Source organism: Lucilia cuprina, chromosome 5 (genome assembly GCF_022045245.1).
Source record: "Lucilia cuprina isolate Lc7/37 chromosome 5, ASM2204524v1, whole genome shotgun sequence".
In the NCBI taxonomy this organism is placed as follows: domain Eukaryota; kingdom Metazoa; phylum Arthropoda; class Insecta; order Diptera; family Calliphoridae; genus Lucilia; species Lucilia cuprina.
This window is the reverse complement of record NC_060953.1, coordinates 54,104,373-54,121,412: the sequence shown is the minus strand read 5'-3', so window position 1 is coordinate 54,121,412 and position 17,040 is coordinate 54,104,373. Positions and strand designations below refer to the sequence as shown.

General features: G+C 30.1%; 6 protein-coding genes and 1 long non-coding RNA gene across 8 annotated transcripts in view; 5 read left to right on the top strand and 2 right to left on the bottom strand.

Moving 5' to 3' along the window:
• The window catches only part of LOC124418432 (PR domain zinc finger protein 4-like), a 46,978-nt gene extending 34,052 nt beyond the window's left edge, over positions 1–12,926 (bottom strand). Inside the window, exons 1-3 of one of the 2 annotated variants that reach the window (XM_023449316.2) lie at positions 12,768–12,926; positions 11,248–12,700; positions 3,981–4,110 (exon numbers count right to left, since the gene is read on the bottom strand). In XM_023449316.2, coding sequence (XP_023305084.2) covers positions 11,249–12,700; positions 12,768–12,899 — 1,584 coding nt within the window. In that variant the 5' untranslated portion in view covers positions 12,900–12,926 and the 3' untranslated portion in view covers positions 3,981–4,110; position 11,248. Of the gene's footprint in view, positions 1–3,980; positions 4,111–11,247; positions 12,701–12,767 lie in introns of those variants that run through there. The other variant, XM_023449317.2, reaches the window with a different exon arrangement.
• LOC111686925 lies at positions 1,443–2,140 on the top strand. The gene is made up of 2 exons (XM_023449313.2): positions 1,443–1,813; positions 1,881–2,140. Exons 1-2 carry the CDS (start codon positions 1,526–1,528, stop codon positions 2,067–2,069), a joined length of 477 nt encoding a protein of 158 aa, XP_023305081.2. The 5' UTR covers positions 1,443–1,525; the 3' UTR covers positions 2,070–2,140.
• On the top strand, positions 3,052–3,596 carry LOC111686931 (immediate early response 3-interacting protein 1). The gene is made up of 3 exons (XM_023449324.2): positions 3,052–3,222; positions 3,286–3,384; positions 3,462–3,596. Exons 1-3 carry the CDS (start codon positions 3,135–3,137, stop codon positions 3,515–3,517), a joined length of 243 nt encoding a protein of 80 aa, XP_023305092.1. The 5' UTR covers positions 3,052–3,134; the 3' UTR covers positions 3,518–3,596.
• On the bottom strand, positions 3,413–4,257 carry LOC111686927 (biogenesis of lysosome-related organelles complex 1 subunit 2). The gene is made up of 2 exons (XM_023449318.2): positions 3,791–4,257; positions 3,413–3,731 (listed from the first exon to the last, which is right to left on the bottom strand). The coding sequence occupies exons 1-2, from the start codon at positions 4,160–4,162 to the stop codon at positions 3,594–3,596; spliced, it is 510 nt and encodes a 169-aa protein (XP_023305086.2). The 5' UTR covers positions 4,163–4,257; the 3' UTR covers positions 3,413–3,593.
• LOC124420006 lies at positions 4,385–4,961 on the top strand. Its single transcript, XR_006940980.1, has 2 exons — positions 4,385–4,769; positions 4,834–4,961. It is a non-coding gene; the product is annotated as an uncharacterized LOC124420006 (long non-coding RNA).
• Positions 8,568–10,561, top strand: LOC111686930 (2-aminoadipate transaminase). The gene is made up of 5 exons (XM_023449322.2): positions 8,568–8,744; positions 8,829–9,133; positions 9,209–9,330; positions 9,391–9,942; positions 10,006–10,561. The coding sequence occupies exons 2-5, from the start codon at positions 8,972–8,974 to the stop codon at positions 10,421–10,423; spliced, it is 1,254 nt and encodes a 417-aa protein (XP_023305090.2). The 5' UTR covers positions 8,568–8,744; positions 8,829–8,971; the 3' UTR covers positions 10,424–10,561.
• Positions 12,927–13,631: 705 nt separating the features above from the next.
• On the top strand, positions 13,632–14,832 carry LOC111686926 (nurim homolog). Its single transcript, XM_023449314.2, has 3 exons — positions 13,632–14,074; positions 14,141–14,311; positions 14,382–14,832. Exons 1-3 carry the CDS (start codon positions 13,748–13,750, stop codon positions 14,643–14,645), a joined length of 762 nt encoding a protein of 253 aa, XP_023305082.2. The 5' UTR covers positions 13,632–13,747; the 3' UTR covers positions 14,646–14,832.
• The last annotated feature ends 2,208 nt before the right edge of the window (positions 14,833–17,040 follow it).

The following is a 17,040-nucleotide window of genomic DNA, read 5'->3' as shown; positions in this document are numbered from 1 at the left end:
GATTTGATGTAGTATACATCCTCCTATTAAACTAACCTATCCCATATATGCGGCAAGGTATAATTCAAAACTAAATCACATGTTATTTTTTTAACAGGTGTAGGGTGTATGGCCGGCATCGCCCGACTTTAATTTCTTACTTGTTTCAATTTGAACATTATTTAAGAATCCAAAATTTGGATTTTGGAAAAAATCTAGATAGAATTTGTCATATGTAGAAGTGTCTATGGCAGATGCGGCCTTGGCAACTGGTCACTTTGACAGTGAGCAATCAAAGCCCTTCGACTTTTAACTTATTTGTTAAAGACATCTTTCTGAACATGTCGGCTTTTGATTTTTACAACTAAAAGCCAATTTCTTAAAGTTTGTGGCCGCAGCCTCTGTGATATTCAGCTTTTATAAGCATGTCATTATTAAGGTCCCCAATTTATTAAGCCGACTCTTAGGATTTGCATTTTATATATAATCCATCCAAACAGACTTGAACGCATATTGGTTGTATATCAAAATCCCTTTAATTTCTTCAATTTTGTTTAAAACTGTCATTTAAACAGGCTTCAGCTTTTCAATTTCCTTAATTGAAATAATAGGCTTCCGAAAAGTCCTATGATAAAAATTAGGTTGTGGTATTCAATTACTCTAACGACAGGTCTACACATCTTCTCTTTAGTAATAGTATTATCAAAGTTGTCGGAATAGGTTTAATGGAAAAGTAATGAGTATCTGACATTAATTTCAATCTCTTCTATATATAAAACTAGTCTATATCTTTAACAAGTCGATTCCTTGCCTTTGTAATTGAAAAATTTTCTTTAGTTTTCTTCAAACTTTGGGGCAGAATTAAAGGATTTTGAAAAAAAAACGTTTAGATTAAATTTTTCAAATGTAGGTGTGTTTAAGGCAGACACGGATCCAACTAAACCGTTTGAGGGGAAGGAAAATTTCCTTTTGTAAATATTCTCTTTTTCGCCCATGAACCCGTGTCTGATCAAAGGATTATTCGAGTTTAAGTTTTGGAAATGGTCAAAAATTAAACGAAAACATATAATTCTCAAAAAATAGAAAGTGTTTTTTTATTTAGCCCATTGGGTCCAAATTTCTCTTTAGACTGGGAAAATATTGGTTGAATAAATGTGTTCCCTCATCAAGGTATCAAAAACTGCTTTTAGTTTTTTTTTAACTCAAGAGGCTCAATTACGAAATTTTGACAACAAAGTAGGATGAGAATTTAAACATATTTTAAAATGGGAACATATTTTTTATAAGTAAAAGGTGATCACAGACTTTAAGTTTTTTTCAATTTTAAATTTAATTAAAATATCTATCTACATCGATCTTTTTTTAATTTTCCATATAATTTCCTAAACTTTTTTATTATTTTCGAAAGACCCTGTTTAAATTTTAAAAAATAATTTTTTTTTTGCAAATCTATTTCAAATAATTGTCATTAAACTTATTAAAAAATTTAATGTCACTTTAAAAACTTTAAATATATAATTAAAAATATTAACAAAATTCCAAAACAATGTCCGATAAAGAAACCGAAAGATTAGACAATGAATTTAATGAATTATTGAAAAAGCTTGAAGGTTTTATGTTTATATATAATTATCGTGAGAAATACCTTATAACGGAATGGTTAACAAAATTGAAAAATTCAAAAACATCATTAGAAGAAAGAAAATTACGAAATCGTTTTCTTAAACATTTTGTTAATAATCAAGAATCTGGTGTGAATATTTTTCGTTTAGAACCATTTAATAAAATTCCTAAAGATTTTAGTGGACCATTAAAAGATTTTAAAAAGTTGTTGGTAAGATAAATAGATAAAAAAGAATTATTTGTTATATACATTTTGTTTTAATATGATACATTTTTAGCCTAAAGATCCTGACGAAGCCTTAAATCCTTCAGAAGATGAAAAACGTTCATATATGGCGGATTTATTTGATAAATTACCAGATAAAGGTGCATTTTTAGCTCAACAGCCTGTACCACGTTGTGGTACGTTTTTTATATTGATTGTAAGGGCGGAGGATGAAACACCAAGTTGCCCGAAAATTGAATAAAGTGTGAATAGCAAATTGCATGAGTTGAAATAAAAATTTTGAAATTGTTTTATTTCAAATGCAGACATATTAAAAACATAATTATCTTTTTATTTTATATATTTAACTATGTATTTATCTATCTATCTATCTATCTATCTATCTATCTATCTATCTATCTATCTGTCTATCTGTCTATCTGTCTGTCTGTCTGTCTATCTATCTATCTATGTATATATCTACCTACCTACCTACCTACCTACCTACCTATCTATCTATCTATCTATCTATCTATCTATCTATCTATCTATCTATCTATCTATCTATCTATCTATCTATCTATCTATCTATCTATCTATCTATCTATCTACCTATCTATCTATCTATCTATCTATCTATCTATCTATCTATCTATCTATCTATCTATCTATCTATCTATCTATCTATCTATCTATCTATCTATCTATCTATCTATCTATCCATCTATCTATCTATCTATCTATCTATCTATCTATCTATCTATCTATCTATCTATTTATCTATCTGTTTATGTATCTGCCTATCGATCTTAACATCCATCTATCGATCTTTACATCCATCTTTCGATCTTCCCATCCATCTATCGATCTTCCCATCCATCTATCGATCTTCCCATCCATCTATCGATCTTCCCATCCATCCTTCTATCTGTCTATCGATCTTACCATCCATCTGTCTATTGATCTTTCCATCCATCCATCTGTCTATTGATCTTCCCATCCATCCATCTGTCTATCGATCTTCCCATCCATCTATCTGTCTATAGATGATATCATATATCTATCTGTCGATCTATTTATAATTAAACTTTTATTATAATTTAAATTATTTTCTTGTTCCTTAAATTTCCTACCGGCAAATTTAAACAACGTTGCATTCCAAAGATTACAATACAACACTGTATTATGGAACTATTGTGAATGATACAAAAATTAACTAAAAACAGCTGTTTGAAACACTCACTAGACTCAAAAACAAACGTCATCAGTAAGATAGTGTTTCTTGACGATTTTGCCAAAAACTTAAACAAAATATTAATTAAATAAAATGTTTACATTGTGGACACTGATTGAAGCTTCTCTTTTATGTTTAAATGCAGTATGTGTTTTACATGAAGAACGTTTTCTGGCCAGAAGTAAGTAGTACTTGTATTACTTGATAAACAGCAATTAAGCATTTCCTATTACACCTTTTCTAGTTGGCTGGGGTGCTCAACAAATGAATCAAGAATTTGGACAACCAACAGTTAAGGCTCAAATTTTAAATTTAATTAGATCTATACGTACAGTGGCCAAATGTAAGTTTAATTTATATTTAAAGTGTTGTTAAGGTTTTGTCATTAATATGAGTTTATTTTTTCTTAATACATTACAGATCCCTTGATATTTCTTAATATAGTGGCCATAATATTTAAATTAATATTAGGCTAAATATAAATAATAAATATAAATGTGTGTTTGATGTTTAATATCTTAATAAATAGTTATATTTTTTTTATAAAAATTTTTACATATTGTTTTTTCGTTGTAAAACAGATTTAACACGATTCTCTAAAGCTATAGAATAGGCATCCAGTTTATAGGCGGCCGCTTCTAGTTTATCCACAGTATCGGAAATTTCATCAATTTGTTGCATTAAAGGTTTCTAAAATCAAATTGAAAATGAAAATAGGTATTTGTTGCCTAAAGTTATGAAGAACTTACCAAGGCCTGAAACTTTTGACTTAATTCCGCTGTTGATAGACTTAGATTTTCCGATATTTGTCGCATATCGGAATATTTTGCTATAGTTGCACGATTCATATTTTCCAATAATTGATAATCTTCTAGAGGTGCTTGCAATTCATTTGTTATATATTCTTCAGTTTTTCGAAACATTTTGTTGGCCAATTTACTTAGATTTGGATCATGAGGATCTAAAGCTTCAAAACTTGATGTGCTGGTTGAGAGTGTTGGTCCTCGTATTGGTGAATCCAGTAGAGCATTATGTGTTGCCTGTTTATTTGCTTCTTCTTTATTAGTGGCTTCAATTGGTTTTGATTTTGTATTATTATTAGAATTATCATTAGTGGCCATATTTTACAGATATTATTTTTTTGTTTATTTATTTGTGTTGGAAAGAATTATTTTCACTTTTATTCTTTGTCATTCACAATAACTTTTGATAACAATTTGTAATGTTACCATATTGTTATAAAAAATTAAGGAAATATTTTAATATTGCCAGAAATTTGTAAAGCATACAGTGAGTTAGAAGAAGATTACTACATTTTGTCAACAAGGTCTATTATAACCCTACAAGAAATGTATGACCGAAACTAACACATACAAAATGATTTTACTAACACACTTGCAACATTTTTCTTTAAAAATTGCAAAAAAAATAGTTAATGGATAATTCCATCAATAATGACGGTCAAATGACCGGTAAAATGACTGTTGATGTACGCAATGTGTGATATAGGGTTTCATTTGCATATGAAAGAGTGAAACAACTACATTTGACTGTTACTGTGTTTTCCGTCGCATAAATTAATTATTTCAGTGAAAGCCAAAGATCAAGGAGGAAAAAATTAAAAAAATTGAGACTAACATTATTAAAAATAAAGAGATTTATTATAATTTAAAAACGGTGCAGGAAGTGGAGCTGAGAATATACACTTCGGAGTTTAATCTATTTGTGGTAATATGAATACATATTTTCTTTTAATTTTTATATTTCAATATTTATATGCATTTCTTTACAGACAATTTATTTCCACAAATTAAAAGGAGCATAGGAGGATTTTACATTCTGTGAGGTATGTAAAATGGTGAAATGATAGTTAATTTATGTATATTAATAAAATTAAAAATATATGTCTTAAAATGTTAATAAATTGTGTTTTATTATAAATTGGCATAGCCGTCAGATTTGATGGATAAATTCATCAAGTGTAATCGGTCAACTGTGATGGATATATCCATAAAGAATGATTAGTCAATCGTGACTAACATTTCCATCATCCTTGATTGGTAAAAAGCAAAAGAGTGAGTAGCTCAAATATATGTTTTAAAGTCGATAGAATTCATAAGTGCGAGGGTGATGCAAAATCACATGTACACAAAAGTTTCCATCACTTTTTACATATTGCCCTTAAGAAACAGATAGAAACTTTTGATGGAAACTTTGATCGATTTGCCAGTCAAATGACCGGTTAAATGACTGTCACTGTTCTTGTAGGGAAGAAACTATTCAAAATTCCAGAAATTATACTATTAAAATGATCTGTTTTACTTCACACTAACCTCCGGTAAGTAAGTGGTTAGTATTCTCTAGTCTGGTAGAGCGGAGGTGGTGGGTTCGATTCCCACCTAAGGCACTAGTTAAGGAGCGCACAAAAGGCCCGATAGAGGCCTAAGTGTATTTCTTCGGTTTTCATGTCTATATATCCTCCTTTTAAAGTAACTAACTAGATCAATTATTTTAATCTAACAAATATCTATTAATTGATATATAATTATATAGTAACTATTGTTCCAGTTATAGATTCTATTTGTTTGGATTTCTCTGCCTTTAATTGTTATAACTATTATTAAAGCAGAGTGGAGCTGTATCCTAAAAGCTTTATAAACAAAATAAACCCACTTAACGATTTCGAAGATTCAAACTACAATAGTTTTCCAGATATACAATTCGTTGCATGTGGAAGATGCCACGCAAATTATTGCAAATTCGCCACATTTTCGAATATGTAATTAACTAGCAATACTCAGTGTGCTTTTAACCTAAAAGCACGTTCCCACTACAATTGAATCTTCGCTCCGGGACGACCCAAGTCATACTCGGCCAAAGATTGTCAACCCAGCGACAGATGTATCAACCTAAAGTTTTTTTTTCCCTAGGAAAAAACTATCGGCCACAGTCGAACTGTTACAACAACAACCCTAAAGATTTTGAAGATTCTAATTACTATAGCTTTCCTGATAAACAATTTGTTACATATGAGAGATCCCAAGCAAAAGTGCGCCCAGTTGTCTACAAAATGTTCAGATGAAAGTTCTTCATGAAAAATATAAATCCGCCCATAATTCTCTAAATGTTCACATGAATGTCAAAGTTTCACATGTTAACTTTGATGTTTCTAGCTCTTATAGTTTCTTAGATATACGAATTTTTCTATTTAATTCATATGGAGGTTCCAAGCCTTCCCAAATGAAAATCCGTCCAGCTTTCTACAAAATGTTCTGGATGAAAGTTTTTTGTCTAAAATTTTAATAATTTAGTTCTATTTGTTTCCCTGATAAAATACTTTTTGGGAAGTACCGCTCCCCTCATTGCTAGTCCACCAATTTTTTACCCAAAATATTAACATGGATGTTAAAGTTCTTACATTTCAAAATGTAATAGTTTCTAAGATAAAAAAATTTTTACCCAAAATATTAACATGAATGTTCATGGAAGTTCTTACATTTCAAAATGTAATAGTTTCTAAGATAAAAAAATGTTTGTATTTAATTAATTTGGAAGGTGCCACGCCCACTTATCGCTAGTTGGCCTACATTTTGTGATAATCATTGTCATTATAGTGACTCCGACAAAATTTGAGGATTCTAACCTGTTGTATTATCTCAGATAAAATGATTGATTATTTTCTTAATATGGGCGTTGCTCGTCGCCCACTTGAAATTTCAAAATAGAATAGCCTATAACCTCTTCCAGACATACAGGAATACACTTTAAAGATCGGTTTAGCCGTAGTATATAAACTTTAAATATACAAACAAACACACATTCATTTTTATATATATAGATATGGATAATTAAGATTTTTCGATATCATGTGCATGCGATGTCTAATTGGATGAACTCTACTATAATAAATCTGTAAATAATGAATTAACTTTTGGTATAATTTGCATGTTTACAAAAAACTAACAAGATATAGTTTTATCATTAGCAAATACGCTTTGTAAAGGCAATCATTTTGAAATTTAAGTTTTTCTAATGTAGTGGCTCAATGAGGTTCAAATATTTTGTGTTTTCGAAAATTCACAAATACAAATTTTACTAAATTTACATAATTCTTCAAAAACTACTTTAAAATTTAACAAGTAAGAAATTATAGTCCATCGAGGCCGACCATATAATACTTTACATCTGTTACAAAAAAAATGAAATGTGAATTAGTTTTCATAATAAAGCATTTAAGTTGAATTGTACCTTGCCTTAGATATACTCATTCATTGTTGAATAAATTGTGGACATTTAAGTCAAATTTTGAAGGGGGCTTTTTATAGGGGATAGGGTCAAACGAGGTCCTATAATTATAGAGTTCATAAGGATTATCAAGGCTAGTATAGAACTTGATTTTGTAGCTTTTTGTCGAGATACGAGTATATTAAACATAATTATGAACTTAAAAGCTCTATTGGGAAGTTCAGTTGTATGAGGGCTGGGTGAAATAATGGACCGATGTTAACTTTTTTCAATACGATTCGTCTACAATAACAGAATAGAAGATCATATGCCAAATTATTTTAAATTATCTCCAAAATTGTGACCTGTAGTTTGATTACAAGTTTTACAAGCCCTATTGGGGGGTTCAGTTGTATGGAGGCTAGGTGAAATAAAAATTTTCAATATTTCGTTTGTACCTTGGACAATAGATGATCATGTACCAAATTTTATTGAATTATCATGAAAATTGCGACCTGTAGTTTGATAACAAATTTAAATGGATGGGCGGACAGCAAAATCGAGTCAGAAAATGATTCTGAGCCGATTGGTATACTTTAAGTTGGGTATAGGACCAATACTTTAACTATATTAGTATGATTAAAGAATCCACATAGTTTTTGCTTGCATACAATTTATTAATGCTCTGAAGGTAGCTTCGTAAAGGGGCTAGGGTGAAATGAGGTCGAGATCATCAAGGAATCCAAAGTTTGTATAAAACTTGATTGTGCCGCTTTTTGTCTAAATACTTTATACAGTTACGCTCTCAAACTTTATATTGAAAGTATGAATCCCATACTATGAGTTCTTGTTGAAATAATAGACTAATTATTGTATCAATTTGCATAGGATTTGTCTCTTTTACAATAGAAGTTCATGTACTAAATGTCTATCAATTATTTTCAAACTTGTGACTGACACAATAAGTGATTCTAAGCCAATTGGAATTTGTGAGAATTTTGATAATATATCCGGTATTTACAACCTGATTTTACAAGTTTTAAATAAGAATATTCTCAATAGCCTAACTGATAAAAATTTTTGAGTTTATGATTCTAATTTATTGCACAAAAAACAATTTTAATTATAGGGTATTTAAAAGTTGTGTAGACTTTTTAAAACATAAAATGCCACAAAATAAAATACATCCCAAAATAAACAAAACATTCTAAATAAATTGACAACATAAAAATGAATCTTTAAACTTAAAAAAATATTGTAAATCTTACTACAAAAAAATCAGTTAATATAATTAACATAAAAACGTATCTTTTTTATATCAAAAAAAAAAAAAAAACTATAAAAATTATAACAAAAATAAAACCCTCCCCCTCAAAGTAATTAAATAATAACAACAAAGTTTAGTAGAGAAAAAAGAAACCTAAAATATGACTATTCATTTTAACAAAAAATCTCAACAACAATTAAACATAATCGTATGTAAGTACACACATTCATATCTCTAAAAATTGTTATCATTATAAACAATTTTTGCTAAAATTATTAAGTTTTACTGATTAACAGCAAAAAAAAACAGCACTCTTTCCTAACACTTATTGAAGTCACAAGGGCTAAGAGACGTCTATAACAATATAGTTAATAATTGGAAATTATTTAGTAAGGAAAATCCATTCAAACACTTAAGAACTTTAAGAAATAAAAAAAAAATGGCTTTAACAAATGAGGAACGTATGCTAAAACATCTGTTTGATGGTGGAGACTGGAATGTTTATGAATCAAAGATATTAAATTTGGGTGTAGGGGCACCCGGTACCGATTTATTGGAAAATTGTTGTGATATATTTATGAAGGCCACCGAACACAGATTGGTAAGTAGGGAAATAGCAAAAAAATATAGATAAACATAAAGAAATTATAAAAATACATTTGTATTCTATTAACAGAAGTATGAAAAAGAAAACAATTCTTCATTATTATTTCAATATGGACCCACTAGTGGCACCTATGAGGCAAGATCAGCAATTGCTAAGTATTTTACAGAAATGTATCAAAGTGAGGTAAAAAGGTAAGTTATTGAAAAAACTTTGTAATAATTAAATAATTTTAATGATTGTTTTATTTACAGTGAAGATATTTTTATAACCAGTGGTGCTACACAGGGCTTACATGTTATACTTTCTACTTTGGTAGATTTTAATGGTTACATCTTTGTAGATGAAGTAACTTATATGATTGCTTTGGATACTATGAGACAATTTCCTATTCTTAATATAATACCAGTTAAATTAAATAAAGATGGTGTTGATTTAGCTTCATTGGAAAATTTGGTTAAGGAAAAACAATTTAAATCACAAAATAAAGAATTCTGGGGCATGTATTATACCATACCCACCTATCACAATCCTACTGGTATACTATTCTCGGAACAAGTGTGTGAAGGCTTAATAAAATTAGCACGTCAATATGATTTCCTTATTACATGTGATGATGTTTATAATATTTTATATTATAAAGATAATAAAGCACCTAAGCGATTATTTGCCTATGATAATAAAGAAGATAAGGAATTTAAGGGAAATGTTATATCTAATGGAAGTTTTTCGAAAATCTTGGGACCAGGCGTTAGATTGGGCTGGTTGGAAATGCCTAAGAGAGTAAAAATATTGGTGGATAATAGGTAAATGAAAAAAATATCTCAATAAAATAATTAGTTTTCAATAAAATTTCATTTCATTTGCAGTGGTCTGGCTGGCAGTGGTGGCTGTTTAAATAACTATACTTCTGGTATAGTGGCTAGTTTATTTGAATTAGGTTTGGGCCAACAGCATATAAAACGTATGTATGATGCCTATAAGGAACGCATGTTGGCTACCAGTGAGGTATTGTCTAAAGAATTACCCGAAGGTTGTAGTTCTTTAGCTCCTAAAGGTGGTTATTTTATATGGGTTACTCTACCCTCAGATTGCAATGCTGCTGAATTTCTAAAAGTTTGCATGGCCGAAGAGAAAATATTTTTTATACCTGGTTCAAGATTTGCTGCTAGCACTGGAGGTGCTTCAAATTGTTTTAGATTATCTATTGCTTTTCATGAAAAGTCAAAATTACAAGATGCTGCCTTTAGGTTGTGTAAATGTTTGAAGAAATATTTGAAAAAGTAAAAGCGCGGAATTGATAATATTTTATTTTGTGTTTTAATTGTTTATGTAAAGAAGTTTTTATGTTTTTATTGTTTAAGTTCTAGACATTAGTATGTACTAGCTTTTATAAAATTTAAAAATCTAACGTGTTGTGTAAAATATGAATTTTATTTAATCGATTGTTTCTCCGGTATGTAGTAAACGTAAATAGCTTGATTCGTCTTTGAACAGTTCTAGTTCAATTCTAGTTTAGTTCAAGTTCTAGTTCAGTTCTAGTTCAGTTCTAGTTCAGTTCTAGTTCAGTTCTAGTTCAGTTCTAGTTCAGTTCTAGTTCAGTTCTAGTTCAGTTCTAGTTCAGTTCTAGTTCAGTTCTAGTTCAGTTCTAGTTCAGTTCTAGTTCAGTTCTAGTTCAGTTCTAGTTCAGTTCTAGTTCAGTTCTAGTTCAGTTCTAGTTCAGATCTAGTTCAGTTCTAGTTTAGTTCTAGTTCAGTTCTAATGCAGTTCTAGTTCAGTTCTAGTTCAGTTCTAGTTCAGTTCTAGTTCAGTTCTATTTCAGTTCTATTTCAGTTCTAGTTCAATTCTAGTTCAACCTCCAAATCTAGGGATAATTTTATGTTAATGGTTCATTTTCATAATTACATGCGTCATTTAAACAAAACAAAAAACCGTAAAAATGGCCTCTCGAATTTGAGTTTAACTCTTCCCCAAAAAATTAACATTTAAGCAAGGTATTAGTGTATATCAATTGATACAATTTTAGGCATTTTAAAATACTATTAAATGTAAATGTTTCAGTAGGAAAGAATAATATTACTTATATTGTTAAAAGCAACTGTTAAACTAACCTTATTTTCCGCACTGCACATGATGATTCTTCTGACGATGTCTTTCCAAATCGATTTTACGCCAAAATTTCAAAGAACACTCTGAACACTTTAACGTTTTACCGGTAGTGTGAATAGCCAAATGTTGTTTCAAATGACCCAATTGAGTAAATCTTTTATCACAAACCGCACACAAATGTTTACGTTCATTTTGATGTTGACTCAAGACATGTTTCTTTAGATGATCCAAAGTGGAGAATTGTTTATCACACAATTGACAAATATGACGTTTTAGCTGACTGTGAACAATGCGTATATGTTGCTTAAGATTGGCTGAATTATTAAAAGTTTTTCGGCAATAAGGACATTCGACGTTGAGAGGAAGTGTAGTATTCAAGCACGTCTGTAGTTTATGCCTTTTAAAATCTTTAAAAGAGGGAAAACATTTCTGGCATTTACGACATATTAATACGGGTAAATTGTGAAACTCAGCCAAGTGCTTTAATAAAGGTTGAGGATTTTTAAATTGTTCAAAACATTTAGGACAACCAAATGCTTCTGTAAATTCACTAACATTATTAAGATTACTTGTAGTTGTTGTTTGCAACATATCGGGCAGATGAAGATCTAATGCTTCCCAACATTCTGAAAATTGAAATGCGTTTTCATTTGTATGAGCCAGTAAAAATTCATCTAAGAATTCTTCATGCATTTCCAAATCCATATCATCATCATTTAATGTTGCTTGTGTTTGATGTTCCATAGCATTGCTGCTACTCTGACAAGGATGTTTACATAAAAAGTGTTCTTGTAACTCCTGCGGCGTGGACAGACACATAAGCTCGGGGCATTCTCCACAAAAATATTGTAAAATCTCATGATCATGCACTTTCTTAATATGACGAGCCAAATAACCTTTTGCAGCAAAGCATTTATCTTGGCACAAACAGCATAGAAATTCTTGTTGTGGATGCTTTTGAGTTATATGATCACTTAATGAAATCTCTTTACTAAAGCACTTATGACAGTAGACACAAATTTGTAAATCTTTTAATATATTATTTTCACAAAATTCCACTTCGTGTTGTTTTAATTGTTTAAACGATTTAAAAGATTCCGCACAACGTAAACATTTATATAAACGCGTTTTATTTTCAATCACTAATGTTTCAATGTTTTTATTAACAATTTCCTTTGACGAGCAGGTTTTTGGCAAAATCAGCTTAAATTTGAGGTTAGTTTTAAACACATTTTCATTGTTGCTTTTTTCATGAACCGTTACTTTTGCATTTGTCGTTTCATTGTTCGTCACATTCCCCGTTAATGATTCAATATAATCATGTTCCGTTTTGATTTCTTTGGCTTGAACAAATTTTTTTTCTGATGCTTTAATTTTTTGCACAAATTCATAACATTTCTTTAATTGTTGCAGGCAATTGTGGCATATTAGAGATTCCTTATTGTCCAGGAGAAACTGTTGAAAAGATATAAAAAGAAAATACGATTTTCTGTATAATTGTTTATATTTGTTAATAACTTACTTGCACAATATCATTTTGAAATATTTGTAATAAATATTGTATTTTTATTACATTACTACCACTTGTTGAATTGTTTTCACTAATTTTTTTAACTTGTTCACTATTTTTAGCACATAAATTACAAATTTTCATTTTTATGCGCTTTTTCTTTCAAGTAACACCAATAAAATAAATTCTTCTTCTATTTACAAGTAACATTCACTTGAAAATGATAACTCGATGAAATGTAGTCATATTGGCAATATTAAATAAGTATTTTACATCTGGTAACACTAAGTATATAATTTATTAAACCGGTAAAAATCTTTACGGAATTTTAAAAATTTATAAGAAATAAGCGCTCTATAAAAAAACAAGCCAATTTTAAACATTAAACATCAAAGTACGACAAACTAGGGTTCTATAAGTCAACTTTCGAATAATCGAACAATCGACTTTTTGTCGAAAAAAGTCGAAAAGTCGAAAAAATCGAAAAGTCGACTATTTATAAAAAAATTAAAGTCGAAAAATCGACTTTTAACTAAATGCAAAAAGTCGAAAGTCGAAAAGTCGACTTTTCATAAAATGCAAAAAGTCAAAATGTCGACTTTTCATAAATGCAAAAAGTCGAAAGTCGAAAAGTCGACTTTTCATAAAATGCAAAAAGTCAAAATGTCGACTTTCCATAAAATGCAAAATGTCGAAAAGTCGACTTTTCATAAAACGCAAAAAGTCGAAAAGTCGACTTTTCGTTTCAAATATAGAACCCTACGACAAACATTTTTCAAACTATTCTCTAAAACAAAACATTTAAGCATAAAACATTTTAACGGCGTTTTTTTACAGAATTTTAACGACGGCTATACATAAAGTTTGAAGCCATTCGCCTTTGGTTTCTATTGTTATCATTTCGTTAAACTGCATTTGTTTATTAAACATTTTGGAATTTTACAACAGAACAACGCAAGAATTGGATAAATTTAACAATATAATAATAAAAAATGGCATCAATTAAGCAATACATTGTATTGCTGGCGGCAATGTCCTCCTTTGTATACACTCTTTATGTAGTGACACATTTGGTACACTTTTTATCGGCACCCCGCAGAACATCAAAAATCTACACCTGGGTCTTTAATCTATTGGACAATAAATCACGTTTAGAAACTGCCTATGGACCCATGGTGTTCAACACCCTCTACTTGATCTTATTTATATTCCAACATAGTTTTATGAAATCATCCTTGGTAAAGAAACTTATGCAAAATATTGGTTTAGCCTCGGCCGAACGGGCTATTTATAGTCTGACATCATCGTTATGTTTACATGTGCGTAAAAATAAACAAATCAACACAAACAAAAGTTTTGAATTTTTTTTTTTCAATTTTTTTTAGTATTTAATGAAAAACTGGTTAACTGCTTCTTCTATTATACTGTGGCAAGTTGATGTGGATTCTAATAAATGGCTATGGTGGTCATTTGTTTTGCTGCATGCTCTAGCCTGGCTAATAATATGTGGTGGCAGTATGATTATGGATTTACCAGAGATAGTGGGTATTAAACAGGTATAAGTTATAAACAATCAGATAATTAATAGGTACATATTTACTTATAACAAATATTTTCCCCTAACAGGTTTATTACGATATGAAATCTTATGCCCAGCCCTTGGCCTACAAATCCTTCGAATTAAGACATTTATTTAATCATATCAGACATCCCTCGTTTGTTGGTTTTACTGTCATCTTTTGGGCCACTAATCTTATGACTTTAGATCGATTGTTGTTAGCTATTCTATTAACAGCCTATATGTATTTTGCTTGGTCTACCGATCACAGTGATTTAATTTATCAAAAATGTCAATTACAACGTAAAAAGGAAGAATTGAAATCTCAATAAATACATTATTTTCATGAATGTATAAACAATAATTTCTGCATTGTTTTGCTAACAAACTTCTTAATTTTTAGTTACTTAATATTATTTTACTACCTACGTGTTCTTATTATTTGTAATTTATGTGTATTAACAGAATTTTTGTATTGTAAAAAATACATTTCATTTTTAATAAACTCTAAAAAATGTTTGGAAATTTTGGAAAGCGTTTTATTTCTCATCGAGTTATGACAAAACTTTCCTAGACTTTTAAAATGCGTTGTCTCATCTATTCCATGCAATAAAAATACAAAAAAAAATCAACCATAATTTCACCTAGATATTGTAAACAAGTTTCCTCAAGAACTCCTTTATACACATTCCCATTTAAAGGTGATATTCATTTTTTAACAATTTTTGAAGTTACTTACCTTATATAACTATTCCTCCTTTGCCATATCAGGAATATGTTTAAATCGAACTTATATTTTGTTGTAAACACAATTTTTAGTTTTTAACATTTCACTATAACTTTTTTCACTTTAATTACTGATTATGGATTGATTTAATAAATGAACATTCCAATAATTAAGATTTCATTTTAAAATAACATTTGCACAAAAACTAAATATACATTTTAACAAGGATTTTAATAAAACTTCTATCACTTAATAATTGTTCACAATTATAACAACCGTTAATTGCGTCATATTTAATGCAGTCGCGTTACAAGAATAAAAAGGGAGAGAGAGAAATTTTACTAAAAAAATTTCTCTTATCAAAATAACGGGAACAGTGTGACATAAAGTGCAATGAAATGCACTTTTTTTTTGGAAATTTCATAAAAGCATAAATTATTTTCTTATGAGTTTTTTTTTGGTGAAGTTCTGGCAGCTCTGAACTAGCGGTACACAACAAAATAAAAGCTTATGTATGTATGTGTTCTAGCATGACTTGTAATCATACCTTTGATGATCTTAATATAAATCCGTCTGTAATCTTATAGCAGGGACGTAACACTGTAACCCGATTTGAAGAAAACATTTTTGAATATGTTTGTTAAATATATTGCATTTCGAAAGCTTTTTCTTTGACCCCTACTTATGCGAAGCATTGTTTTGGAATTAGGAAAATAGGTTGTGGGAAGAAGGATAGAGGGAATAGTGTTTGTGGACATTTGATTTAAATCTTCTGGAACAAGTTTTCTAATTTCCAAAGGAACTTATTCCATTGTAGTATCGATAGAACAGTGAAATACACCAGACGTTGCAACGGTGCTCCAGTGAATCAATAGAGTTGGATAACCTACTGTCACCGATAATTACCTTCGTCCTCTCCTATACGCGGTCGAGTAGCTCCAAAATAGACTTCGAAGCTCCGGCCCATACATGAGAGTTGTATACCATTTTCGTCGGATATAAGTGGTGTAAATAGTAAGAAGATCAGATAGAGTGAAGTATGTCTTACACCGTTTCAAAAAACCGAGACACTTGAATGCTACTTTCGATACTTGAAAAATGTGTTTAGTCCAGCGGACATCGCACTGAATTTTTATGCCCAGAACATCAAGAATTTCTGATTCCTTAATATTTACACCACTCATATATATAGATGGAACAACAGTATCTGCCAAGCTTTTATGTGTTAAAAAACAACATTGAGTCTTAAATCATTACCCCAATCTCTAGACGGCTTGGCCTATAATTGAATGAATAAGAATGGCAGATACTGCTGTCATCCGCAAAAAAGTAGATAGAGTTGTAAGTTTGACATAGAAGGTCATTTATAAAGATAAGTAATAGGGTAGGAGAAAGAACGGAGCCTTGTGTGCGTACCCCTGAATTAATCTTGAACTTGTTTGATGAGATCCCATCTATAACAACTCATATTGGGTGATTTCTGAGAAAGCTCGAAATAATTTGAGAGAAGCTATTATCGACACCAAAAACAATAAGTTTTGATACAAGTGCACCATGCCACACTTCAACAAAAGCCTTTGAAATATCTAGAGCCACCACTTTACTTTCGCCAAAATGGTGAATGGAATGACATCATTTCTCCGAAAGGAAGGTTAGTAAGTCTCCCGTAGAGCGACCTCTACGAAAGATATTCTGGCTGCCGTTAAGTACATTGTTGGTCTCTAAATACTTGACAAGATGGAAATTGACTACACTTTCCATAACTTTAGAAAGTGCTGAACAAATTGCTATGCGACGGTAATTTTCAGGATTATTAGCCTCTCCCTTTTTAGAAACTGGCCTTACATTAGCAATCTTCCTCTCTCTCTCTCTCTCTATCTATCTATCTGTCTGTCTATCTATTTATCTATCAATCTATCTATCTATCTATCTATCTATCTATCTATCTATCTATCTATCTATCTATCTATCTATCTATCTATCTATCTATCTATCTATCT